This window comes from Trachurus japonicus, chromosome 10 (genome assembly GCF_045865225.1).
Source record: "Trachurus japonicus isolate A0001 chromosome 10, Traja_1.0".
In the NCBI taxonomy this organism is placed as follows: Eukaryota; Metazoa; Chordata; class Actinopteri; order Carangiformes; family Carangidae; genus Trachurus; species Trachurus japonicus.
The window spans coordinates 26,756,511-26,783,062 of record NC_140916.1 but is presented as its reverse complement, the minus strand read 5'-3'; the positions used below and the strand labels follow the sequence as shown (position 1 = coordinate 26,783,062).

The following is a 26,552-nucleotide window of genomic DNA, read 5'->3' as shown; positions in this document are numbered from 1 at the left end:
TCCTCCTCCCTTTCTCTCCTGCCATCTTGCAGGCCAGTGGAGCCAGACTGCAGGCGTTCAGGGAGTCACTGGACCTGCTGGGCAGCGGGTGACACAGATTTCCGGTGTGTGTGTGTGTGTGTGTGTGTGTGTGTGTGTGTCTGTGTGTGTGTGTGTGCGTGTGTGTGTGTGTGTGTGTGTGTGTGTGTGCATGCGTGACGAGAACAGGGAGGGGGGATTAAGCTCCAAATCACTAGAAAGGCACAGAAGAGAAAGAGGGGCGGTGAAAAAAAAAGCTGCAGATCCAAGAATTTGAAATTCCCCCTTTGTCTGGGAGATGAAGAAACACTAGAGTGTGGACTGGAGCTAAGAGACTGTGTGTTTCTCTGTGTGTTTCTCATTCAGTGGCAGCGTTGTAATAGCATGATGTTGGAGCTCACTGCTTTTCTCCATGAGTTGGCAGTGTCCTGTGTTGGCTGGCGTGCTGCGCTTTCTCCCTGCCTCTCTCTCTCCCTGCCTGACAAACACACACACACACACACACACACACACATACACACAAGCACTCACGCACATACGCACGCACACACACACACAAGCCCCCCCCACCCCAACCCTCCCACCCCCACAGATGCGCACACACACATACACACACACACACACAGAGACACACAGTCCCTCTGCGATCCCCCTGACTGAAGGCGCACAGGAAGTGCAGCCGTGGCCCAATTATAGCGTGACACCTCGGGCCGGCCGTTGCCATGGTTACGTCTTCCCTGCGGTCCCCTGGAGTGTGGCGCCGAGGAAGAAGGTCTTATCACATCAGCCATCGTTACGGCAACAAGCAAAAACCCACCCTATAGCCTTAGTCCAGCTGGCTCTGTGTTTGGCTTATAACATGTGTGTGTGTGTGTGTGTGTGTATGATCTATACTTGTGAATAAAAAGGGAAATTGCGTCAGTGTGTGAATAGAGGAGAGTGTTTGTGATTATGTGTGCATGTCAGGTGAGGTGTGTTCGAGTGCAGGCTCCGGACTTGCCAAGGCAGCATGTAGGTGTGTGCGTGTTTGTGTGTGTGTCTGTGGGGTTGTGATAAGGCTCTCAGCCACACCATTAGGTGACTCATAATCCACACAACCCCACACACATATACACACGTGTGTGTGTGTGTGTGTGTGCGTGTACAAGTAGAGACACGGCTGCAAACAGACACATACACCCAATTAAATATGAACACACACACACACACACACACACATGCGCTAACACACAACATACACACAGAGGTGTAGTATAAACGCAGCCTGTAGACGAGTGCACATGGCCAATTTCTTTTATTTCAAAAGGGCAAACAGAGCTTTACAGTACAAGTTGCACATGAAATAATTTAGCCGCGGCTGAACTCATTCATTTCTTACTGATGCAGTGACGTCAGAACAACAGAATCAAAAACTCCCCGTTAGAAACAAAACATTTGGCTCCTTTTTCTTTAAATGTTGAAACACAACACATCCAAACTGGAAAGGGATGTAAAAAAGACATAATGTTTTCCAGATATTTACAGGCTATTTACAGCATTTTTGTCATCATCTAAATATTGACACACATTGGTATCCTTCTCTGTCTCCTCTGCCTTTCACTGATTGTCAAAAGGAGGGATGGGAACGAGCGTGGACATTCTCAAACAGAGCTGCAGCTCCTCCTCAACACCAGATCTGAAGATCTGTGAGCCACAGTCCCAGTGTGTTAACATCGTGTCCTGTGTGTTTGTGTTAAACTGCAGCTCCTCAACAATCATCCAACCAGGATCCTCTGACAAATGCTGTCACTCCGAGCGTCACTATCCATCCAAGGCTCCGTTGCTCCGCTCCTGTGCCAGACCCAAAGTAAAGTCGGACCCCCTCAGATCAAACCCAGACACCCTGCTCTCGAACCCCGGGCCCCCTGGCTTCCTCTTCAGCTCCTCGCACTTCCTGTATTTACAGATCTGGTGTCCCCTCTTGCGGTTGCGGCAGCTGCTGCACTGTTCGCAGTTCGTCTGACGCCGACACGGCACGCACTCCCCGCACCTCTTTCTCTTCCTCCTGCCCGCGTTGCCGGCGCCCAGAGAGCCGGGGGAGTAGCCCTCGGCCACCAGCCCCTCGATGCCCTCGGCTCCCATGGCCGCGCTTCTCCAGTGGCCTCCCCCCATCTGGAAACCCGCCAGGGGGAACAGAGCGGGGCTGAAGGGGAACCAGGCGCCCAGGAAGGGTTGGAAGTCAGTGCCGCATCCAGAGGAGTCCTCTTCCTCCTCCTCCGGCCCGGACCCACCCCCCTCTCCGTCCCCCTTGCCCCCCTTCGCCTCTGCAGCCTCCCTTTTAGCCGGCTGGCTGCTCTGTGCACCCAGGCTGGCCTGCTCCGTGGTGGCGGGCGTCAGAGCCAGAAGCCCAGCGCGCATCAGCAGCTCTGCGGCGTGGGCCAGGTGGAGCCCGCTGGGCGACTCCCACATGTCGGGCCAGGAGGGGGCCCGGCGAGGCTTAGTGTGTGCAGGCTGAGCGGCCCGCTGCTGGGCCGGGGAGGGCTGGATCAGGCCTTTGACGTCCACGGCTGGGGAAGGGGTGGAGATGTAATGGGAGAGGCTGTAGGGGTGGCTGGAGCGCTTAAGGCTGGGTCTGAGTGGCTCGTTGGGGATTTTAGCGCTGCTGTGGGGCTGGTCTGGGGAGGAAGGGCCAGCGATGTCTACGGCAGTGGACATAGCTGTGGCTGTGTGTGTTGGGGAGGGGGGGGGGGCGGGGGGGGTCAGTCCTTGTGTGTGTGTGTGTGTGTGGGAGGAGAGGTGAGGGAGAAGGGGATTGACGCCGATGCGGGGTTGACAACCGTCCTGCTGTTACTTCAGCCAAAATGGCAAGCCTTGGCCTGAGTCCCTATTCCCATTCTCTGCAGCAGCCTCACAGTCCTGGAGAGCTGGAAATGAACAGGGGATGAAGAGAGGAAGGGTAAGAATAGAAATGTTGGACAGAGGAAAACAGAAGGAGAGTAAACAGAGGAGATAAGACTGGAGGATGCTCCTCAGCCACTCAGTGTCAGAGAGCCACAGTCAGATAATCTGTTAAAAACACATATAACATAAACGTAAAGACACTCAGGAGCAAAGAGCTCCACAGAGGAGGACACATCCGTCCATCAGACACACTGCCTGCCCTGCCACTGATTTCCGCATACAGGAGGCAGTATCCCTTTAAGAATTTCACGGTATATCAATGCAATCAATAACAGAGCGACAACAATATGCAAAGATATGCGCATATGCGCAGGTCAAATGTGGAGCGCGCTTTTCAAATACATTTTGACGACTGCTGTTATGTGTGCCAGCCAAAGCTTTAGCCCAGCAGAGTCAGACTAAAGAGGGGACCGGAGAAAAACAGGCTGTCTTTTGTCTGCTATCGACGACGAGGAGCGAGGTGCGCAACGATGCGGTGCTGTGGATAAAAAAAGACCAGGCTATATCCCGGCTCTGCGTTTGGATCAAAACTATTCACCGATTCAACTCGGGGCCGTGTGAGATGTTCCCGGACGAGTGTGAGGACCGAGTGGTGGCTCGATGGTGGACACCGATCGATCATTTCACCGTGATTAACGTTACCTAAGAGGACGGTGTTCGACCGACGCCACGGCGCTGACCACAGTCCGAGTGGTCGCTGCGACACGGCGCCGCGCGCAGCAAAAGGCGACACAACAAAAACAGCGAAAAATCAACCGGAAGTGTTGGGAAAACGTCTCGTCTTACCTTGTGAACACGGTCCGACCTCTCCTGTCACAGATAGGATGAAGTCATGAACTAATGGCGAGCTGATTGTGGTGTCTGTGGACGGCGGAGCTGCCGATTCCTCCTCCACCTCTCCGTCCCGGAGGGTCTGCAAACACTCTGCACGGAATTTGGGGGCGTCGCTCAAAATGCGAAGTGGACTCTGCAGCCGAGAGCGTGGTCAGAGTAGAGCCACCCCATAATATCCACAGGAAGAGCCCGACACGCCGTCAACACTCTATAGCAACCAATTAAACCCCACATTTAATAACATCCAGCAGCCCCATGTACACTCACTGTGTCAGGAGGCGCGGAGGCGGGAGAAGGTGGACACTATTACTATTATTATTAGGCTATTAATATTATTATTATTGTTGTTGTTGTTATTATTGTTGTTATTACTACCATACACCCCCTCCCCATCACACATGTCACAGATGTCATACATCAACACAACTAACAACTACACGTCCTATTAATAAAAGTATACAGATAACAAAAAACAGATATCAACAGATTTATTTTTTATCTCTAAGTTTAGGAATAAATTAGTTATTTAATAATACTACTAATAATAAACAATTATGGTGATGTTGTGTTTGTTTAATTAAAAGATGTAGCCTAATTAATTATCAATAACATATGTCATAGCAGCCTTCCTGTTACAACACTGTGATGACTGTGTAGGTCTGCGTCAGATGAAGCTGTTCTGTCATACTGTTGTGTAGTTGTATGTGACCACACTGTGCAAAGTTCATTTACATTGAATCCTATGTAAAAAGTTGCAGCAAACTGGCGACGATGGAGCTTTGACGGTATTAAAATGGGAAAAGTGAATCAAATCAAATCAACTTTTATTATGGCACTTTCTATACATCAAGTAGCACAAAGTGCCTCACAGAGGGTAAAAACAACAAAGAAAAACCATGAAAACCCAAACCTCCCACCCCCACAAATACACTATTTGCTTTATCAGTGTGTTTATCTGGAATGACACAAGCATGATGTGAATATGTGTCAGATTTCAGATCGTGGAACAAATGGAAGATGAACACAGATGATCCTGTTAATTAAAGCTGTGTGTAAAATGAATAGTGAATGTCACCTGCAGCAGCACACCTGTAGCTCCTGTTATTCCCAGGTAAACACAGCATTAGGCTCACATACAGTCCATGTTACAGAATAAATAAATAAAAGAAGAGGGGGGTGGGGGGTGAATATATAAATATAGAATAACAACACATCTCCGCCACCGTGTGTCCTCCGCTCCGACGCCGTCGCTGCCTGTCGAAGGTGACTCCTCACACGGGGATGGTCGAGTCCACTCCACCTCTTATGAGAGTCCTCCGTTGCATCTGGCACGCAGCCAGATACCTCGTGCGTGTCTGACTATGTGTGTGTGTGTGTGTACGTGCGCGCGTGTCACTAAGGGAGCAGGGGCCCACCGTACTCGCGTGCACCGTCTGGCCTGGACTATCCGTGCAAACACAGCGTCTTCTAGTGGTCACCACAAATACTGCTGCGTCTTAAAATGGCCACTGGTGCTGGTGGACACTGCAGCACGGAAGCCCCCCCACCCCACCACCACCCCCAACCCCCAACCCCCACCTCTCCAGCCCAGGCCTCTCTCTCTCTCTCTCACACACACACACACACACAAACACACTGATCCCAGAGCAGCCAGCACACGGCCCTGTTTACTTATTATCCCTGCCTACTGTTAATCCATAAACACACGGGCTCTGCTAAGGGGTGAAGTGGTTAAATGAAGCTCATTTGATCTTGTGGTTCAAAACAAACATGTAGAGTTTGGCCCCTCGGCTCCGGAAAACAAGAAACGGCCCCTATGCATAAACAAGAATAAGAGAAGTTTACAAAAATCAGATCACTCAACAGGTTTTATTCACAGTATACACACAGCAATAAATCATCATGTCACACACACCACAGCCAGTAGAAAATAAATCTGAAGAAAAGGCAAAATATATCCTTTATAAGCAGAGTTCTCAGCCGTCAACACTTTACAGATTAAATACAACAGTTTCCTCAGAGAGCAACAGTATGTGATCAGACAGAACATAGTGTTTTCACACTTCTCAGGACTCAATGATTATTTCATTTAAGACAAGACTAAACTCCCGTTTCCTCTGACTAAGCAGTTCTTAGTGCAAAAATCAAAACATGTAACATTCATATGTGTGTGTGTGTGTGTGTGTGTGTGTGTGTGTGTGTGTGTGTGTGTGTGTGTGTGTGTGTGTGTGTGTTCAGATTTAAATATAAGGCCCAGACTGAGTTTCAATGAAATACTGCTGTGACTGAGGCAGAGCGACCAGTTCATTACATGTGTTGATGCCCTGCTTCACACCTGGAGGAGCTGAGAAGGAAGGTCAGGTGACACCAGCCGTGACAACATAAAGGCCACACACACAGGTATTTCAGGTCTGATGTGAATTTTGACCAAATCCTTCATGTTAAATGCAGCAAAACGCTGCTGACAGCTCAGTTGTCTGAGAGCACCGGGTGCCAAAGTCCCTTCCTTATCTCTCCTCAGATAACCTTTGATTTCAATGTCATGTCGTCTAATGCAGTGTGGAAGGTCTGGGATCAACATTTAGAATTTATTCAGCACTTTCTGAGCGTCTACTCTGGGCTATGAAGCACATCCACTGTTTGATCGAAGCGGTGTCGTACCGTGACAGCCAGCATGACACCGTTTATGATGATGGTAGACAATTGTAGAAACTGGGAGGAGGGGGAGCAGGTACATGAGAATCCGAGGGAGTATGGAGCTCTGTGATTGATTGATTGATTGGTTTAAGCATCCTTCTTTTTGATGATGAGCGGTCCGACGTTGTCCCCGGTCTCCTCGTTGTGTTTGGCGTGGGCTCCGTCACAGAACGGGAACTGCAATGAGAACACATGACCTCAGAGGAGAACAAGATTTCCTCTCATCAAGGTTAAGCCCCTTGGTCTTTTGAATGTGGGAGGAGTCGACATTTGATACTGTAATAATCTGATTCAAGATTTACAACAGACGGTCTGAAGCTGTTTCCCTTTTGTTCCAGCAGAGGGCAGTCTAAAACGTCACTGTCAGCTTGACCCAAGACACGCCGTAATGACCTACCAGTAAACCAAGCAGCTGGTAATGATGTGTGCTACAATCATGGGGGACACTCGTGAACAAAGACACCTCTTGAGCACCGAAGCACCTGAGGAGCATCGTCTCTACAGCTTTAAACCGTGTCAGAAATCTACCGGTCAGCTGAACTGTGTCAATCAAACTTTGTTCCAGCCTGATTGTTTGTAGAAAAAGTGACATCATGTGAGAGCTGTCACACGGAAACGGTAATAAACTGCTTCTCAGTTGACATGTTTGCTCCATTATCTGACTGAGAATCTATGTGATTATAATAAAAAGTAGAATAAAAGATATTTCATCTCCACCAATCTTTTATGGCTATCTTCTATTAAAACATTTAATTCAGTGTTAAATACACCTGTAGAGTAGCCGTATTGTTTTTTTTTGTTTGTTTTTGTTTTTGTTTTTTTTATTTATAGTGCAATGCAGGTGATAAACAATACAAGTGTAAAAGTGTGTAAGACGGGTGAAAAACAAACATATATAGCAACACAGGACAAGACAATACACAGTGATAACTATTAAGAGTAGCCGTATTGTTGAAGTCTATGTCAGGATGGAGCGACGTCAAAGTCTGGCCCCGCAAACAGCAGAAGGATGTTTAACTGAGTAAAGTTTTGACCCCTGCTACAGAGTCTAAAAACTCTATGAACTGGCTGATGAGGTCTGACCTTCTTGGACTTCCAGCAGCGGCAGTACACGGCCTTGGTTCCGATGTCCTCCATGTCAAAGCTGTGGACCACTTTGGGACTGTCTTTGCTGATGGACGTGTTCACCAGGCCCTTTTTACAGCTCCGCCTGTTCAGGTAATGGCTGACGAGGAAGCCTCCCAGAGCTGCAACCACTGCCACCGGCACCGCCACCACCAGGTGCTCTGTGGAGGGACAGACGATGTCATGGTGAACAAGCACATACAGAAACTTTCCATAAAAACCAACGCTTGCCTCATGAAAACACATAATCTGAGTGATACAGATATTAAAGCAGAAGTAAGCGACCCGGTCGTTTTGGCTGACTTCTTGTCAGCCGGTGGAGTTAGCAGTCCCTGCCCTCGTCATGGATCTATTGGTCCTCGTCCCTACGTCACCACATTCACGCACATCCCTTGGCTGCACACACACAGAGGACCGCCCCTTTATGCCGTTCTCTCTCCTCATTGGATAAAGGTTGTAGGATACAAGGAAAGTTTTCTCCTCGGCTTACAGCAGAGCAGAGTGACTGACAGACCCGTGTTTCAGACCAAACACTCTATATAAGTGATTGCTGTCGGAAGATATAACAATTTAAGACTTATATTAACACAAATATTCCGCTTACTTCTGCTTTAATATTAAGAACTGAAATCAAATAGCGCCACTGCCTATGTCCTCCAGAATGACCAGAGTAAAAATGTGGCTGAAACAGAGAGAGGTTTGCCAGCCTGAAGCCTAATGAACAACCTGTCTGCTCCCTACAGTTTCGCCATGTTGCACCATCATCATCAGAGGAGTGAGGGTGATGGAGGGTTTCTCCTCCCCTGTTACATGCAGAAACAACCAACAGCTTCAGAGGTATATTATGTGCGTCGGTCTCCCTGTTTCTACCGGGGGCTGCTAAATTGCAGGAGGATTATCCAAGTCCACTGAGCATCACATGACGTGAAGTCGTAGGACAAAAAGAGCAGGGGCCCTGCGGGGACCCTGGATCACAGAGTTCACTGATTAGCTGCTTCACCAGAGCGACGAGAGGCTCTCGCATACACAGAGACAGTCATGCTGGAGGGATGGCGGGACTGCCAAGTACGGCTGGATCCGACGGGCCAAAAACTATGTGAGTGACCGTCTAAAGTTGGAAACATAACCTGTGGCCGACTCCAGCCCGGCTGAGTGGTCACTTCACTTGGCTAGCTACATGGCTGAGGGCCAGCTACGGACCTGGCTGTTGACAAAGCAGCGAAAAGTATCTGACTTTACAATAATTTATATATCATACTGAGGTTTGTGCATTACATTTACATTGACCGTTTAACAGCGCTGCGCCCGGAGAGCATGAAGGCAGGCAGCGTTTGAGCGGAGAAACGAAAACATGCATTAAATGCTAGCACACCGTTAGCTGGCGTCAATACTTTTACCTTTGGAGAACCGCAGCCCCTCGCTGGGTAATGAGGGCAGCGGAGGCATCGGCAGCGGGGGCATGGCAGGTAGACTCGGAGTCGTCATGTTGTCCCTGGACGGTCGGTGTGTTGTTTGTGGTCAGCTCTCGAAAGCAAGGTCAACCGGGGAGAACCGACAGAGTCTTATCTGAACTCTGTCCGACTGCTGCACCGGGCTGGCGCTCACGTCACTGAGCTGCCAGCCAATCAGGGCCTGAGGCGGGACAGAGCTGTTCTGTCATAACAAGAGGATTCAGGCCGCGCTCCGGACGACTTCCGGCTTCGCTTCAGTGTTGTTTACGCAGGCCAAACACTTTCGGGTTCAATTCCCGGGTATTCTTTCCACTGAAGTTTAAATGCGAGAGTCTACATATGACCGTTATAACACCTTATGTACATGTGTAGTCCATAGAGGTGTAGTCGAGTACACTAACTGTTTTAGCGGACCTTTCAACCACACTGCACAGTGTCCGACAGCGAACCCACTTTGCTGAGTTGGTCGTTGCTCGAAGGTAAGACAACTGTACTGTTGACCACTCATTAAAATGTATGGAGATACTTTCAACTAATGTTTTAATTAAATGATTAAAGTTGGAGTTGAAAATCATTTAATCGACACACGCAGGGCGGCAGATTAGGCCAAACGCTGTCACAGGAGGAGAACCATCTTGATTTCCTCGACCTTTGGTGAGTTCCATTTCCTTATATGAGAGTTAAAATGCCCTCCTGATCATGATCACCAAGTACACATGGTGAGCCAAAAACCCTCATACAGTTTATTTTTCGAAAACCGTTTCGCATTAAAATAAATAAATAAATAAAAAGTACTCCTTTGACATTATTTGTTGATGCCTGATCAGAGGACCGGCGCTTGTTGTTTAATGGACTCAGTTTGTTTTTGGTTTTTAGCACCACAAGATGGCGACAAAGCGGCCCACCTTCATGACAATTAAACGTATGAATGGATTAGTTAAGTGATGACTACTAAAGGTAGAGTTTAAAGCTACAAAACTCACTTAAATTCAATTTGAACTCAAAGTTTAAGACCTGGCAGCATCAGTAAACACATGGAACAACATCTCCTGCAATCTAAATCTGAGCAGTTGAAAAACAAAGTTTTAGTGAAGTAGAGCTCATTAATATGACATTTCCAAACACCCAAAAATAATTTATTGTTTGCAAGTAAATCATGTTGTTTTGCATGTATTATTCATCTAGTAAAATTTCAGGAGAACTGGGTCATGAATGTGACCTGGCTTCATGTTCCTCTCCTACCTCTACGTCCTTTAACAGGGCCTGAAAATGAGTCTGCACAGGAGTCATGGGTTTTTATTACACAGTTTAATCAACACACAAAGCTCAACGAGCCTCTCAGGTAATTCAATATACAGAGGTTTTGTGCAAGAAGAGTGGGTTCTCCTCGCACCCAGAGCCCAAGCCAGTCCCATAGCCATTTAAGATGTTAGCTTCTAATTTAACAATAGCAAAAAAAAACAACAAAAAACAAACAAAAAAAGAAAAAGAAAGTAAAATAAAGAAAAGAAACAAAAGAAAAGAAAAAAAAGCAACCTAAAGAGTTATGGGGGTGGGGAATAAAAACACAGGTTAAACTAAGAAAAATAAATTGCTTAAATACCTGGTCCAGAACCTCCACTTTATGAATAAAGAAAATGTGGTGGTCGTGGTGGGGGGGTGACATGGGGTTACAGTTGTGCGTGCATGTGTGTTCATGTGTGTGTACAAAGGGGTCAACTTGGGTCAGGTGGTTTGGGAGGGAAGGAGGGTTGAGGAGCAGGAGGTGTGGGGATAAATTCAAGTCCTTTCATAGAATCCAACAAAGACCAAAATCGGCCATTTTACATAGCCTGCAATGATTTTTTTTTTCATTGTATAAAATACAGAGTGCCCTTCGACTCGCATGCGAAAACTGCTTTCTTGAATTGTCACCTCAACAGATGGGAATTCTAAGGACAACAAAACAAGAAAGGGTACAGAGTGTAAAAATCCCTCCATATTATTGTCCCCCTCCCCCCTGAAGGAAAAATAGGGAAATAAAAAGGTCCCCTCAAAGTTTTACAGATGCTCAAAGGAATGCTTTTAGTGATTAACGTCTTGGGAGGATGGGTGAGGATGCAGGCATGTAGGAGAAGGGGGGCGTGGGAGGGGTTGGGGGTGGCACAACAGTCCAACCTGCATGGTGACAAATGTAACGGAATACAGAGGTCAGGAGATGGGGGGGTCAGAGGAGGTGAAAAAGAAGTAGAGGAGTTGGGTGTTACCATTGCAAGTTGACAATATGTACACTGGAGGGTGGGGGCAGGTGAGCTGAGAGGCAGGAGGGGAGGAGGGAGGCAAACAGAGAGAGAGAGAGAGAGAGAGAACAAAGTGTGGAGTTGGGGCAGAGGGAGTTTTACAGGTACTCTGGTGAAGGGGAGGCGTGGCTCAAAGAAAGCACTCCAATGGAAACCAACAAGATCTTGTTTTAAACTTTTCATTTGTTTGTATGGTTTTTTGTTTGTTTTCTCTTTACGTCTGAAGCTCCCCTAACCTTATGTCGTAGAGGTGGTTGGCCATGATTCTACTCCAACACTACATTGCATACTTTTGTGTCCATTCCCGAGCTATTTTGTTGTACCTGTGAACAAGCAGAGAGAGAGACAGAGAGGGAGTCGTTAATGGTTCGGCCTTGTGAGGGCCGACCTATCGGTAGGAAAAAACACAGTCACTTCCATTACTTTCTATGAGCACATAAGTTTTGCTGCTGCCCTGACAACAGCTGCGAGACCAGCTGGCTGGTCACTCTGCAGGAGCTCACATTTTGTACCAATGTTTCAGCAGGTTACTTTTTTTATTTCCTGTTGCCACTGCAGCAACCGCCAGAAATTGCTGCTGCTGGTCAGTCAGTGACAAACAAAACATCCACACTGCTCAAGTACAGATATGGCAAAAGCAAAAGGACAGCCAACCTCCGCTGCTCTGATTATGTTTATCAAGCTCGTCAGTGCACAATACTTTGTACTTGGAGATACAAATAATACAGACGTGAACAAATCCTTGAATACATGTTTGCTTCATGATCATTTTCTGCTCCTATGATACAATGACCAGAAATTTGATTGAAATCCAGAGGAGGCAGTGAAAATAAACTGCAGTAAAAACCTTTTTCAGTGAAACCTAATCCACTATTATGAAGTATGTAAATACAGGACCTGCATAGGAGAAGACAGGATAGGTTTTGTGATCATCACCTTTTTTGAGGGTACATTATGTTTTAATTTTCTATAGGAATCTAAAGAACACAAATGACAGCAGAGCCAGCGAGTCACTAGAGTAGACTGATGACAGATAGCGCACCAGGTGGCTGCTGTAACGGCACACTGCTGATTTAGGCAAATTTAATGTCTCAAACCAAGGTTTAATCGTTTTTTTTTAAACAAATGTTGCACTCTTTAAATGGCTACCAATGACATAGTGAAGTGTGATTCCAGCTGCTACAAGCAGGGTTGGGGAGTAACGGATCACACGTAACGGTGTTACGCATTTAAAATACAAAATATGAGTAACTGTTACATTGGTGTATTCTGAGTACAGATAATTTCTTTTAAGGGACAACGAGGAGTTTCTATTCAGTTATAAAAAAGTCTCACGTTAATGTGGATGAATCTCCGCTACCCACACTTGTTAATGGCTCCATTTTCGATAAATATATCGTTCTGTCTCTATCGTTATTTTGTTATTATTAGTGGTGGCGGAGATGCTGGTCGAGCCGACCAGCGTTTCCTTCGTGGCAAGTTATGAGAATAACGCCGCAGAATCGCCGTTTATGGTCGGAACTACTATGGTAACTGAACCTCTTTGAACCTCTGACTTTAATTATTGATGAATGAAAACATGAGTCTGTCTTGCGCCGGTCAAAGAAATGTACGGTGCGCGCAGAGGCTCATAAATGTAGTGTGAAAACGCTTCGCTTTTCCAAAACTCCTCGTTGTCCCTTTAAAATAATGGATTACTTGGATTACTTTAGTCTATTGCACTACACGCAGGTTGCGATGACTGTGTGGATGCTTGTTGCACTGTGGCGAAGTTATAACCATCAAGGTGGGAGAGGGATGGACAAAACAGCGGCGACACAATTAACCCAGCTCCGCCGGCCCAGAGTGCTCTAATGCGGGGAAAGAAAGGAGGGTTAAGTGCTAAGCTCGCCGGCCGTCTCTGCTGAAACTGCTGAACTGCGACAGGATCACGTTTTTAAAAGGATCCTGGACTGTCATGATGTTTATAATGAGCATGGTTTAACAGCAACGTCAGTCACACTGTTTCCAAAACGACACCAACTTCAGCAGAGAAGAGTTCAAGTACATTTTTAGAGTTAGCCTACAGATTTAACAGTGGCTCCTGTCATCACTTTATATCATGTTGCTTGCCCTACACTCACAAACAAAACCTTTTTAAATTGTGTATTTTCTCAAGGGTATTCTGCAGAAGTATTAGAGGCTCAGAGGCTGTAGTCTGGACCGTAGAGCAGAGAAAGCTGCTCAGTTTTAATATAGCCTAGGCCTACTAATTCAATGTGATTGGCTATTTAAAACAAATCATTTAAAGGTGTACAGAAATGGCCGTTTGTCCTGTTTGTCGCGCCGAGTTGTCCCGAGCTGCAACACGAGTTTACCCGAGTAAGGAAAACGAATTTGATTGGTCGTTATCGAGCGGGCGGGATATTCAAAGCTTGGGGCGAGACCGAGCTCCGTGTGTGTGTGCGTGTCTCAGACGTTTGAATGACGGATTACGGATCCAATATCAGTGGCTGATGAATCGTGTACAGGGAGGCTGACGTATAATCCATGCGCTTGCATTATCCAATGCGGGAAAAAAAATACACACTTTCATCCCGGATTTACTCAAAAATAGAATTTTGCACAAAGTTTGGCCTACATCGTCTGAAAGATGAGTTATTACATTAATTTTATGATCCAGAGTGGGCTGAAATTCAGTTTTCTTTTCTGTACACCTTTAAATATGGCTGGATGATCAATAACAAATTAAAATGTGGTTTGACAAATTCAAACACATATTAATTAATGCTTCAGTTTAAAGGAGCCACGGTAGCCTATTAGATCATGTGTAAGATCATTCTCTAAAGCAAACTCAGTGTCCCAGTTAAAGGCGCTAAGGCAGGCGATTTTGAAGTAATCTAAAAATAATCCAGAAAGTATAAAGAATACGTTACTTTACTTGAGTAACCTACGGAAGCCGAGAACGGCCAGGTCCGTATAAATTTTTTTTATTACCGTTTTCTCGTGATAACGACTTATTATTTCGTTATCTCGAGATAACAAAGTCCGTTTTCTCGTGATAACGAAATAATCATAGAATGTGTCGTTGACATGGTTGCCATGGTTGCCAGCAACAGGAGGCTACTGTTCAGCTCGAGCATGGGGCAGTTAACTTTTCTACTCTAGTCTACTCACTGGTGTGATTATTGTCCACACCAGCTGTCAACAATAACTTACCAGTAAGTTACACTTAACGTTAGTTTGTATAACGTCACTGTGCTGGGTTTATTTAAGGGGCTACCGGCCGGTGGTCCCATCTATCCTGTTTCAGCTAAGCTAACGTTAGCTACTGGCTGCTGCTGCTGTCAGAAATCACAACCTTATCTCGAACCATCAGACACCTGTTGCCTGCGACCACTGACATGTAGGCTAATGTTAATTTGGCAAGACAGCAGTGTTCATGAGCTTTGTCTGAGCAGCAACTAGCTAACATTACCTTAGCTGGAGCTGCCATAACGTAGTCTACTCTCATGTGTTTATGCTAACCTGTAGCCCCTTAAATAAACCCAGCTCAGTAAACAAACTAACGTTAAGTGTAACTTACCGGTACTTCATTGTTGACAGCTCCTCAGAGCAGACTAACGTTAGTGGCAGCTCTTGAAGGCTGAAATCAGGATGATGTGATCACATTAATCAGCTCACTGATTTGAGTTCTACACATGGTTTTGGGCAATTGTCCCACGAAAAACATCTCTTCTGTTACGTTAGATCTGTAGATGTGTAGTGTTTTCAACAGACTCGCTTTAGTAGCCTCCTGCTACGAACATACAGCGGCTAACCAGCTGCTACCATGGATGTAAACAGAAGCGATTGCACCGGGGAAACATGTTGCTAGGCAACCATGTCAACGACACATTCTATGATTATTTCGTTATCACGAGAAAACGGTCTTTGTTATCTCGAGATAACAAAATAAATTAATTCGTTATCACGAGAAAACGGACTTTGTTATCTCGAGATAACGAAATAATAAGTCGTTATCACGAGAAAACGATAATAAAAAAAATATTATGGACGTGGCCGTTCTCGGCTTCCGTAGTAACCCAAATACATTACAGATTACATTTTAGGGCATGTAATCAGTAATCTGTAGGGGAATACATCCTCCCAACACTGGCTACAAGTGTGCAGTTGCACTACATTCATAGGACCTTCAGACCCATCATTCTGTATATCAGTCTCACAGTGAAAAGTTCCACACAGCTGACATGTTTTGATTTGGTGGCGTGTAGTGTTGGTATAATGAACAAGTTTGGAGGTGGGGCTACACCAGTCAGTGCTTCTCTGAGCTACAGACACCAGAGTATAATAATAGGTGCCTAGTGATCAGTGCTAGAAGTATTAATGCCAATATGCCATTCACATATTTTTAATGAATTAGTGACTGATGGATCGGAGCACAGGGCTGTAAGTTAAGGGAAATTATTGTTCAATGTTTAATAGAAAAATATCGATCTTAACTGTGTCCTGTTCCCAAACAACAACTTTTATGAATTGCCAAAATACTTTTTCTTTCAGACATTTTTTACATCCCTTGTGCTTTCTGCACCATTGCTGTTGTAGTAGTTACAATCCCTTACAAAATAAATAGTCATTATTAGATGTAGCTTCTGCTGATAAACAGACAGTTTCTGGCATAAAGCAGGTGTGTTACTGGCTTGGGTAGATTATTAAGAGAAAGCGTTGAGGCTGGTAACCAACGGCTTCATGGTCAATGTTGTGGAGTGAAGCATGGAAACAAATCATACTACACCCAAATTATGTACAACACATAATGACAAATACTTACTTTTCCCTGTCCGTCTTGTAGATGCGGGCGATCTCAGGTACTAAGGGGTCGTCCGGGTTTGGGTCACACAGCAGAGAGCAGATGGACAGGAGGACTGGAACACAGAGCAAAGGCTGAGAGTTAAGATATTTTGAAAAAAAATATATTGTTTTTCCTTCAGTAATAAAGACAGTGTATTGGTCACAGCCATACACATGCTTTTCTAATTCTATACAGTGACAATACATGTGACTGTGGTGTTGTGTGTGTGTGAGGCAGACATGGGATCAAGTCACACATGTGCAAGTCCCAAGTCAGTTTTTCTTTGGCAAGTCAAGACTCCTTAGTAATTATTTTTAATAGTAATTAAAAGAAAAAACAAGATATTAGTACCTGTCAAATAATGATATTGAGCAATGATCATGATTAAAGTCTAATGATGAATTAACCATATTTACCACATATTTAATCACATTTATATCATGTACTGTTTTTAAGCTATATTAAGGCTACGAAATATTGGTTTTAACTTATAATTACTCCAATTTAAAATCATATTTAATACTCCATTTGAAACCATACTTTAAAACCATACCAACTCAATTTACTCAGTTTTTAACCAATATTTAAGTTACTTCATCACTGTTTTGTCTGTCAGTGTCCTCTGGCACCAGTGCTAACTTTAACTTTTTCAGCACTTTACTTCTTTTTCAATACATGACAAAATGGACATGTGGCTTGAGACCCTGGGAAAAAGGTCTCACAGTCAAAGAAAGGTTTCCCTGCCATTACAAGACTTAGTCACACTCTGTATTAATAAACGGCAATATGAAAAAACAAAACAAAAAAAAACTCTGCTCATACAGTTGAAGCGCCAGCTCTACATTGCACACAGGACTGGTTTTATACATCTACATTTGTGTCATCAACGTGGTTCATCTATCCAGTGAATCTGAATCACACATCTGGACAGCTGTCTGAGCATTTGGAGTTTAGCTGAGTGAGGAGTGACTGGGACTGAGCTGAGATCAGCTGCTGCTTCAGCCTGAGGAGACCTGAGGGGTTCATACAAATGATCGTTTACTGTTCTAAAAACATGTATCAGTTAATTGACTAAAGCGTGACTGGGTGTTGACTGGTCAGTTAGTGAGCTCCTCCGACCTACTGCTTCATCAACATGCAGATGGGAACGTTAGCACAACGTTTTCTACGGCTTCACATCTGTAGTTTCTGAGGCTGGAGGTGACGGCTCCTGGCACCGCTCCAGCTGACATGACGATGCTGGCCTAATAGGAGAGGGTGTGTTTTTCCATGAAAACAACCTGGTAGCAAGGGGCTTGGCTGATTGACAGGGCAGTCATCCAATCATGACAATGCCGTTCCCAGGGCGCGCTCACACAGGGCTCCAGACTGCCCCTAAAAGGAGGCATTTTGCCCCTAAAATTTGAGACAGTGCAAGTACATTTTTCCTCTACTTGCGCATGTGCGACCAATAAATTTGCCTCTTTCTGCTTGTGCTCCTAAAATTTTAAGTTAGGGGGCCACTTACTCCTAGTAATAAATGATAGTCTCGAGCCCTGTCGCATACTGGTCAATAATAAATCAACAGATATTTGTTTTATACTTTATCTTTAAACTGTAAACATGACATGATGAACAACAGTCAAGACCCGGGTCTATAACTTCCAAGTCGAGTCTCAAGTCTTTTCTTTTTTGTCAAGTCAGGTCACAAGTCTTCAAAACAGCAACTCAAGTTGACCCGAGTCCAAGCTGCAATGACTTGAGTCCCTATTTCTTTATAAGCCAGTCCCGTATTAACCGTCACTGGGTTAGAGATAGTCCAATACTCCATACTCCAATTTATTACAAGGACTTTTGCAAAAGGAAAGTGGAAATGTATTATTTGTCTCAGCTTTTTCATTTAATGGGAAACCAACATGCTTCCTCTTTGCCTTCACTCTTAGCATGCTGTTTAGACAGGCAGTACCATCAGCCATTTATCTGCACCATTGAGTCTTGAGACGAGAGTGTGACGACCAGTCGGCGGCGGCCTACCTTTGGAGATGGTGAGAGCTGGAGACCACTGTGATCGCAGGATGTCAAGACAAATGCTGCCGTTGCTGTTGATATTTGGGTGGTAGATTCTTGTGGTAAATGCAACCTGAAAACAGAGAGAAGAGGAACGTGGGCAGTGGGGGTGAGGAAGGGGGGGCAGATGAGAGGAACAACAGGAAGCTGAATGACATAAAGCTGCGTGCGGCGTGTTGTATCAGACAAGAAGCACTGTTCCGTTTTATTATGTATATGTTGCTACTTGGTATATCTTGTTTACCTTTGGCGGTTTGAAGGGGTAGTCTGTGGGGAAGTGTATGGTCAAGAAGAAAACCCCGCTCTGGTAAGGACTGTCATTCTAATGTGGGGACAAAGAAACCCGTTCATTTTATTAGTGATGAATTACATTCATGACAGATGGATGCATACAAAATAGATCATACATTTAAAAAATACTACAGGTGCTGTTAACCAGGAAAATGTTGGCTGAATAAAGTTTACCTCCTCACTGATAAAACTGATGAAGCACAGCAGTAAAAGTTGACATTAGCTCTACAGATGTTGTATTAGTTAAGCTATAAGTCAAGAGTTCAGATCGTGAGAATAACAATAATGACAGAACAGTTGCACCTATTAGTCGTTATGAAAAACGAAAGCAGTGTGATAAGGCTGTGAATGTGGCGATACTTACAGGTCCCATTATTGTGGCTTGCCAATGAAACACTGAAAAAAAACAAAAAAACAGATACATTAGTGATGAAACACTGAGAACGTGTCTGAGAAATGTAAGAATAAATAACACCACATTTGCTATTTGTGTTTATTTGAGCAGCTGAGGAACAGACTCTTATAGAAACTCCAACTCAACATTGTTTTTTTTACAATCGTAAATGGTAAAGGGTCGTCTCATGGCAGAACACTCACATTTACATCAAGAAAATGCCTTTCTATGAATAATATAAAAATACTCTTGAAGAGGATTATTTTTTATCCTAGCATAAATATGCTTAGTAAAAAAAACAAATTGAATCAAACATAAAACACATTAATTCGATTAGGGAGCATCTAAACAGGTACACATGCTGACAGTGTCGAACTAAAAAGTCAATCACCAATGGCCATTATGAGTTGCAAGAAACACTTTCATTCTTTATCATAGAAAAGTGGTTTATTTGATGTTGGTTGACAGGAAGTGACATGAGAGCAGTGTTGCTGCTGCTGATTTCTCCCATGGTTTTGCTTCATTGTGAAAAAGGGACATTGAAGCACACATTAAAAGTTAAATTAGAAAAAACGTAAAATAGTGTGATGATGTTTTAGCTCTGACACAACCATTTCCTCTTAATGATGTCTGTATACTAGAATGATCTGGACTCACTCTTCAAATGCTCATGCCCATATGTTTTAATGGCATGAAAAACCTCACACACACACAAACTTATTTCAAGCCTGAATACTAATAGGATTCATATGGTGAAACGTTTGTTGATAATAATGAAATACAGAAAAACTGCATTTGTGTTGACTTAGTTCGACATAACAAGAACATTTGTTGCCCGCAGGTAAAATCTACTCAATTCTTTCTCAAATGTGACCTTATATGAACAAAGAAGGCACAGGATTTTTTTTTTCTGGAATAATGACGCCTTTGTTAATTTTTCTTTTCCACAAACACAAATATTCATAAAGTTTGTCAGGCTCTGGCTACAATGTGTATTTCCCAAGAGCCAACAAGTACTTCTTAAGAACCACTGTCAGAATTGATCAGTGTTAGTTGTGATTTCGTATATATGATGAAAGAAACTATATTTAATATATGGATCAGGCATCTTTTATGCCAATCAAGCACTTCAAATAGATTAAAAAGGAATAACAGAATTAAGAATAATGTCTGTAATAGTCTTTTTCAAAAAGCATGAACTAAATGTGACATAAATGAAGATTTATGAATAAGTATTTTTTAATGGTACTGATCATAATGTCAAATTGCAGTACACAATAAAACAATACCCTGTGAATTTTAAGTTGTACTTGATACAAGATGCCCAGTGAACCATGAATATGTATGTGCTCGTACCTGCACATGTCACAAACTTAAAACATGAGATAGTGGTGTGGGTGTTGGTCCCTGGTGAAAACCAGGTGTTACAGTCGTGATAAACATCAGCCCCTTCACTCAAAGCTGTGGCACTGGCACTACTGTTCCTCAGTGTAGTTATTTCATGTCAGGCTTTGTAGACTGACTTATGTTAACATCAGTGTGTGTGTGTGTTCATCCATCATTTGTAAACATTTTGGACTGTAAGGATTTCTTCTGTGTGTCATGCATCGGAATAACAATAAGGCCAACCAAGTTTGTTAGTGACATACAGTTATCTGATTTCACCGGAACAAGCTCCTACTAGCAACACAGGCCGGCACTAGTCATTGTTGGGAAAAACAACACGTTTTATGGAAGTAGTTCCTTCTACTGCTAATTAACTGTAGTTCAACCTCCACTCAATAGGGATGTTTTTATATGACTTTGATACATGTAAAAACAATGATCTGTGTGTCTATCATGGAAGCATCTATTGGACACAAGGTCTGGTAATTTCTTTATGTAAAGCTCAGTTTAAAAGTCTCTAAAATGTGTGAATTCCAGCAGTGTCACCACAGATAAGGAAGTGATCACAGACACCACAGACCTAAAAGTAGCTGACTCTTCCAATGTTTAACAGAACTAGACTGTGTTGATTAACAGCATGATTTTTGATTCACAATCACATTAACTCTCTGTGACTTTATCACTTCTTCATTATGTTTACAGCAGCAGGTTGCTTTTCTTCAGACAGGAAAAAAAACTGGTCTATAGTACAGACAGTGACCGTAGTCAACACAAGGGTTACTAATAGAAGAAAAATAAAAAGAACAGTAAGGCACCTGTAAGTATAAGCATCAGCTTATTGTTGGTTTGTTTTGGATTAGACAAACAGAACAATAAAACTATCCACTTGTACAGTACAAAAAGCACCTCTACACTCCACATCAGACAGAGTATCGCATTCAAAAATGAGTTTAAATAAGTGTAAGCTATGCAAATGCTTCATTTGTATTTCAACAAAAGAAGTTGATTGACAAAATGATGCATAGATAAGATTATATAAGATAAATGCAAATTACTCTTTGTCTGTACATGACACTTTATTATCTCAACTCGTTTTATTGTTTGGATTCAAGCTTTTTTCACTTCCTGTTATAGATAGCTGTGCTGGCAGAGGATGGAGGTCAAATAAGGGGGGTTTAAAATACAGATTCACCTTTTAGTTTAATGAAACAATCCACCTTAACACCAGGATTTGGAAGTGAGATTTCTCTCTCTGTGTCACTCATCAGACACTAAAGGTGGTATTTATCACCATTGTACTAAACTGCATGTGATTTTTATTCCATCACGACACATAACCTTAACTTTTATAGTACTGTATGCTTACTGCACTGAGGGAAAATACTACCACAGTAACTGTTGCTTAATCATTATGAAACATTTATATAAACTTGCACAGCATATAACCTTCATCCCACAAGGTGAGAGTAGTAAATGATCTTAATCAAATGACACAAATGTGGGAGACATGTTTCTACTGATGTGGCTGTGTGTTTGTAAGACAGCTGCTGGAAAGACGCCATATTAAAAAGGGCTACCATAGTTTCACTGAACCTGCAAAGGGTGACTCGTACCTGTTTTATCATTTTCAGCTTAAAAAGCTGCTTGAGGAAAAAAATGTTTTACATTAACAGCCCTTGATCAGTCTCTACTATAGTGTATATGCCAACCATGCTATTCTGATGGTCCTACAATACAACTCAATGCCTCAGGTAGAATTATCCGCTGATGACATGATCACCTATTCACCTTACACAACAAAAAACATCACACACTTTCCAATAAATTAAGTTTTACCTTTGTGTACAAAAACATACCAGCTAAACTGGTGAGTAAATATCTATCACTGAAGGTCAAGTAAGTAGTTGACTTGAAACAAAGAGGACGGTTTTAAGTCGAAGTAGAGATGGATGAAAGCATTCAAATCTGCTTAGAAAGCAGTGAACAACAAAAATGCTGGAAGCAGAGACACAGGTGGCTGAGATGTTAAAAGAGAAGCTTTGAACTGCTGGTAGCATGACACAATCTGAGACAGACTGTATACAGTCTGGTCACAGCCAGGAGCTATACTGCTACAATTAAGTAGATTGTGATTACACAACAATAATCTCCTTATTCACTAAAAAAAAAAAACATGCAGCAATTTGGCATGTTGCTGTATTTGAAATATACAGTGTAACCACATGCTATTTTCATTCAATACAAAAGTCAATTCATATTTTCTAAATAATGCCCCTACTTGAAGGGTGATAAAAATTACGCTAAAAAGCTACAAATGTGAAGAATTAACTTTCATCAAATTAATTTCTGTATGTGACAGTACTTGATATTAACTCATTGAGTGCCAACCACGTAATTTCTCGTTTTTCGTTCCCATGCGTTGAGTGCCAAAAACGAAATTTTTCGTTTTTTGCTTTTTTTTTAAATTATGAAAATAGACACTTTAATACACATTATATGTAAATTTGGGGACTCTACGACGAGGAGAACTGAAATAGATGACGATCAAAGTCACATGACAGCTCATGATCTGGAAGTTTTTATCATAACTCAGCTTCTGCAAACGGAGTTCTGCATGCAGATGCAGCGCAGCTGCTCCGCTGCTGCTCTGCTCTCACCCGCGAGGCTGCAGCAGCTGGGAGCTGAACCAGGAAGCTCTCAGCCCACTGTCCCGCCCGGTCTTCATCTGGAGCAACACCGTGTCCTCCCCAAAGTCCTCCCGCGGTAAAATCTGATGGTCTCTGGGCCAAAGCAGACCGGCACCACCGACCCGTACCACAGACGGACCGCGACCACCGGCGGGACCGGTGTTCGCGAGCCGCTGTGGCCGGCAGACCCTCACGTTCCGCGGCGAGAGGCTGTGACACGGCACGGTGCGTCTGTGTTATTGCTGTTTAGTGGCGCCCCCCCCCGCCCCCGATGGTGGTTTTGTGAATAGAACAACAATTGTTGTGTATATTTATCTTATACGAGCCCTTTGATCCAGAAATGCGAGTGTCTGAAGAGCGACAGACACAAACAGCGCACCTTTCATAAAAGACGCTCTATCTCCTTTTCTAGAAAAAAGGAGGGATTTTGGTGAAACCCAGCCATGTTTAGCTTGACTTTTCTCAGGAACGGAGGCACGTAGAAACAAACGGTTTGTGGCCATTTGAAGGATAAAGTTAAACCTTTCAAATGAGCTACAGTATGTGTTGGTGGCAATAATATAGAATACACTATGGCTCTAAAATAAAAAGTCAAATATGGTCTAATTTGCCGGTACACTTGACTAAAACTTTGGAAAGGAGCGCGGCACTCAATGAGTTAAATAGTCAGAAAAAAAATCAATGTTCATCATTGTCTTGTTTTTCCTGACAATACAGAAAACATTTACAGTTCATGCCAAATTAATTTAATGTCATGTACTTAATTTAACAGAAAAAATAAGGTCATTAACCCTTTTGTTTGATTTAGTTTTGATACAATATCTCACAGGCAAAACATCTAAAATAAGTAGTATGTTTTTGCCCCTGTATTATTACAGTAAAAATAATTTTCAACTGAATGTAACCTCAAACTTGCCCTCAAAGCGAAAGTGAAACTGATGTTGCAATAGCATCACTGGTGGATATATTTTCTCAAGAGGCAGTCCAGGTATTTCCCGGATCTGGGAAAACTGAGGATTTCCTTAAATGTAATGAAATGCATTGGACTCCACACAGAGGTCAGAACATTCACTAGTATTCAAAATATTAGCCTGTTGTATGTCTTTGAAGTGTTGGTTGAGATGACACTTTTTTGTTGACAATTGTCTTCATCCAAAGTAAAACACAAAATAACCATTACATTTAATGTGAGAGAAAAGAGCTGAAAATCATCCATAAGTAACTCACATCTAAAGGGATCTACATAGTCTGTAATTAATTGGAAATGTTGCCTTTTCTACATATTTTGAACAAACATTTGGAATGTATATTAAATATGGGATGTGTAAACCAGGAGTATTGTTCAATGTCAAGCCCCGGTTACGCGCAGGTACCAGAACAGTGTTGGTTTTAATGTTAACTTACTGTCATCTCCTACTGGTCCTGCAGAACACTGGGCGGGTGGGTCCCGTGCCAAGTCATTCAATTCCTGAGACAAAAAAATGACAAGTTAGTTGATCATGTCCTACTGTATTATAGTACAGTATTTAAAACACCTCCACAACAGTAACATAAAAAAGTATGTCATCTTAATTTGTAAACAAACAAAAGAAATTCCCACACAGTAATCTGACACTACTTCCTACTAATACTAAGATTTTTGTTGTAGTTGTTGTTTTTAAATACCACTTAAAGAGTGTCAAGTATGACAACTGTGTACAGAATGACTATCACTGTTTATAAACTACTCCTGAGACGTGTTGGACTGCTTCATACCCTCCCAACAAAAGTAACAACCCAAAGTTAACTGAAAACTGCCCACTGACACAACTGCACTATTGCAGCCAGTGACATTGTGATTACTGGAGTGACCACTCTTACGTAAGAGCACCTCTCCAGGTGCAGCAGGTAGTACATGTGACACTAGAATCGAGATCACGGCGATATGACGAGCAAAAATTAGACTATAACCAAAACATTGCGGTAAATTGGTGTGAGCTAGTTGTGTGTAGCCTGGTGTAACGTTGAGGTGCAAATGTTAGCTTAGCGTGAATGCTAGCTGCTTCAGATCGACAACAACTTAGGATGTCCAGTCAACATAATGCTGGCCAATCAGCCACACTATGTCACGGGCTGACGTTTCTGTAGGTATTTCAGACAAACACACAGGACAGTAACACTCAGCTATCTCCATCAAACAGACGGTAACTTGTAATAAAGACCTGCTGCTCGCCTGCTGTCAGCAACATGACATCAAAGGCGAACAACGCGTGGGGCCTGTTTTCACCACTGCTAACATTATCACTAGCGTTTCTCTTGTTGTTGGTCGTTTATCGAGCATTAACACTGGTAACGTCAAATACATCCACTAACACACGTGTGCCATTTAACACCACTTCGTTTGGACTGAATGTACGCATTACAAACGCTACATGACGAAATAAATGGGGAATATACACGCTAGCTTTGGCTAAACGCTCCCGTGTCTCTAGTCTATACTACATCAAATCTACTAAAATCCGTTACATATTCAAAAATTAAACGAATCAACCATAAACAAAATAATTCAAATGGCAACTCTGTACATAAAGTAAGCATCTCTAGGTGCCCTCTTTAATCATGCTAACGTTAGCGCTGCCGCTAGCTGGATAACTTATCTGTCAAATCAAGGAGCGAGTTGGACAAGCTGAAGCCACTGTAATAAATAATGTTGTCTACCTGGCGTACAAGGCTAAGGGACAGCTAGGAGGGAGCCGACAGCACCGTGAAACATTTTCCCAAAACACTGGGAACTACCGTCATTTTACTGTGGAGATACAGCGCTGGTGTTGTTAGCTAGCTCGATCCGGGAGAACATTTTAGCGTCTCCGAGTTAGCCAGGGACAGATAATGTTAGCCACACACAGCTAACACACCGCTTATATCATCATTATCTGGCGACCGTCACAGGTAGTAGCCACGGGGTTTGACTAACATCCAGTATCACATCTATCGACGGTTAACTGCTGTGACATCGCCGAGAGGAGCCGACCTAACGGCTAACTGTAAGTCAACGGTCGATCCACCGGCCCGTCCGTGGCAGCAGCAGCAGCAGCAGCAGCAGCGGCGGCGGCGGTGGTGGTGGTGAGCAGGGAGAAGCGGCGCATTGCTGCTCTCTCTCACTGTCGTCACTCGCTATTCACAGACCGTTAGCTGGCAGTTGAAACACAGCCCGAGTTATTTGGTGATTTTTCAAAAATTATTCACAGTTTATCAAACCCGCCGGACGAGCATCAGCTAAGCAACCTTGGAACTAAATCCTTAACGAAACTGCGAAATCCCGGGCCTCGTCGTTCACTTCCTTACCTTGTGAATTCTTTTCAGAGCCATTGTTGTGCTAGCGCTTCTGTCAGGGAAAACGTGCGATTAAAATGGCGATTGATATCACTGTCCCTTCGTAATACTACGATTTACTTATCATAGAACACCGTGACTGTACACTCAGGTTACCGATCGTAACAGGAATGAACCACCGAGAGAATTTCGAGGCGAAACTGAAAGACAGAAGGGTAGAACCGCGGTCCTTCCTCCTACTGCAGCGGCTACCAAATCACT

At 43.5% G+C, this 26,552-nt stretch overlaps 3 protein-coding genes across 3 annotated transcripts; all 3 read right to left on the bottom strand.

Moving 5' to 3' along the window:
* Window positions 1-1,460: 1,460 nt before the first annotated feature.
* cxxc5b (CXXC finger protein 5b) lies at window positions 1,461-3,981 on the bottom strand. The gene is made up of 2 exons (XM_085788472.1): window positions 3,745-3,981; window positions 1,461-2,921 (listed from the first exon to the last, which is right to left on the bottom strand). The coding sequence occupies exon 2, from the start codon at window positions 2,710-2,712 to the stop codon at window positions 1,819-1,821; it is 894 nt and encodes a 297-aa protein (XP_085644598.1). The 5' UTR covers window positions 2,713-2,921; window positions 3,745-3,981; the 3' UTR covers window positions 1,461-1,818.
* Window positions 3,982-5,642: 1,661 nt separating this feature from the next.
* LOC146980195 (CDGSH iron-sulfur domain-containing protein 1) lies at window positions 5,643-9,231 on the bottom strand. The gene is made up of 3 exons (XM_085788471.1): window positions 9,012-9,231; window positions 7,573-7,775; window positions 5,643-6,666 (listed from the first exon to the last, which is right to left on the bottom strand). Exons 1-3 carry the CDS (start codon window positions 9,097-9,099, stop codon window positions 6,577-6,579), a joined length of 381 nt encoding a protein of 126 aa, XP_085644597.1. The 5' UTR covers window positions 9,100-9,231; the 3' UTR covers window positions 5,643-6,576.
* Window positions 9,232-10,358: 1,127 nt separating this feature from the next.
* ube2d2 (ubiquitin-conjugating enzyme E2D 2 (UBC4/5 homolog, yeast)) lies at window positions 10,359-26,552 on the bottom strand. Its single transcript, XM_085788469.1, has 7 exons — window positions 26,304-26,552; window positions 24,384-24,447; window positions 18,877-18,908; window positions 18,466-18,543; window positions 18,189-18,294; window positions 16,155-16,248; window positions 10,359-11,667 (listed from the first exon to the last, which is right to left on the bottom strand). Exons 1-7 carry the CDS (start codon window positions 26,325-26,327, stop codon window positions 11,622-11,624), a joined length of 444 nt encoding a protein of 147 aa, XP_085644595.1. The 5' UTR covers window positions 26,328-26,552; the 3' UTR covers window positions 10,359-11,621.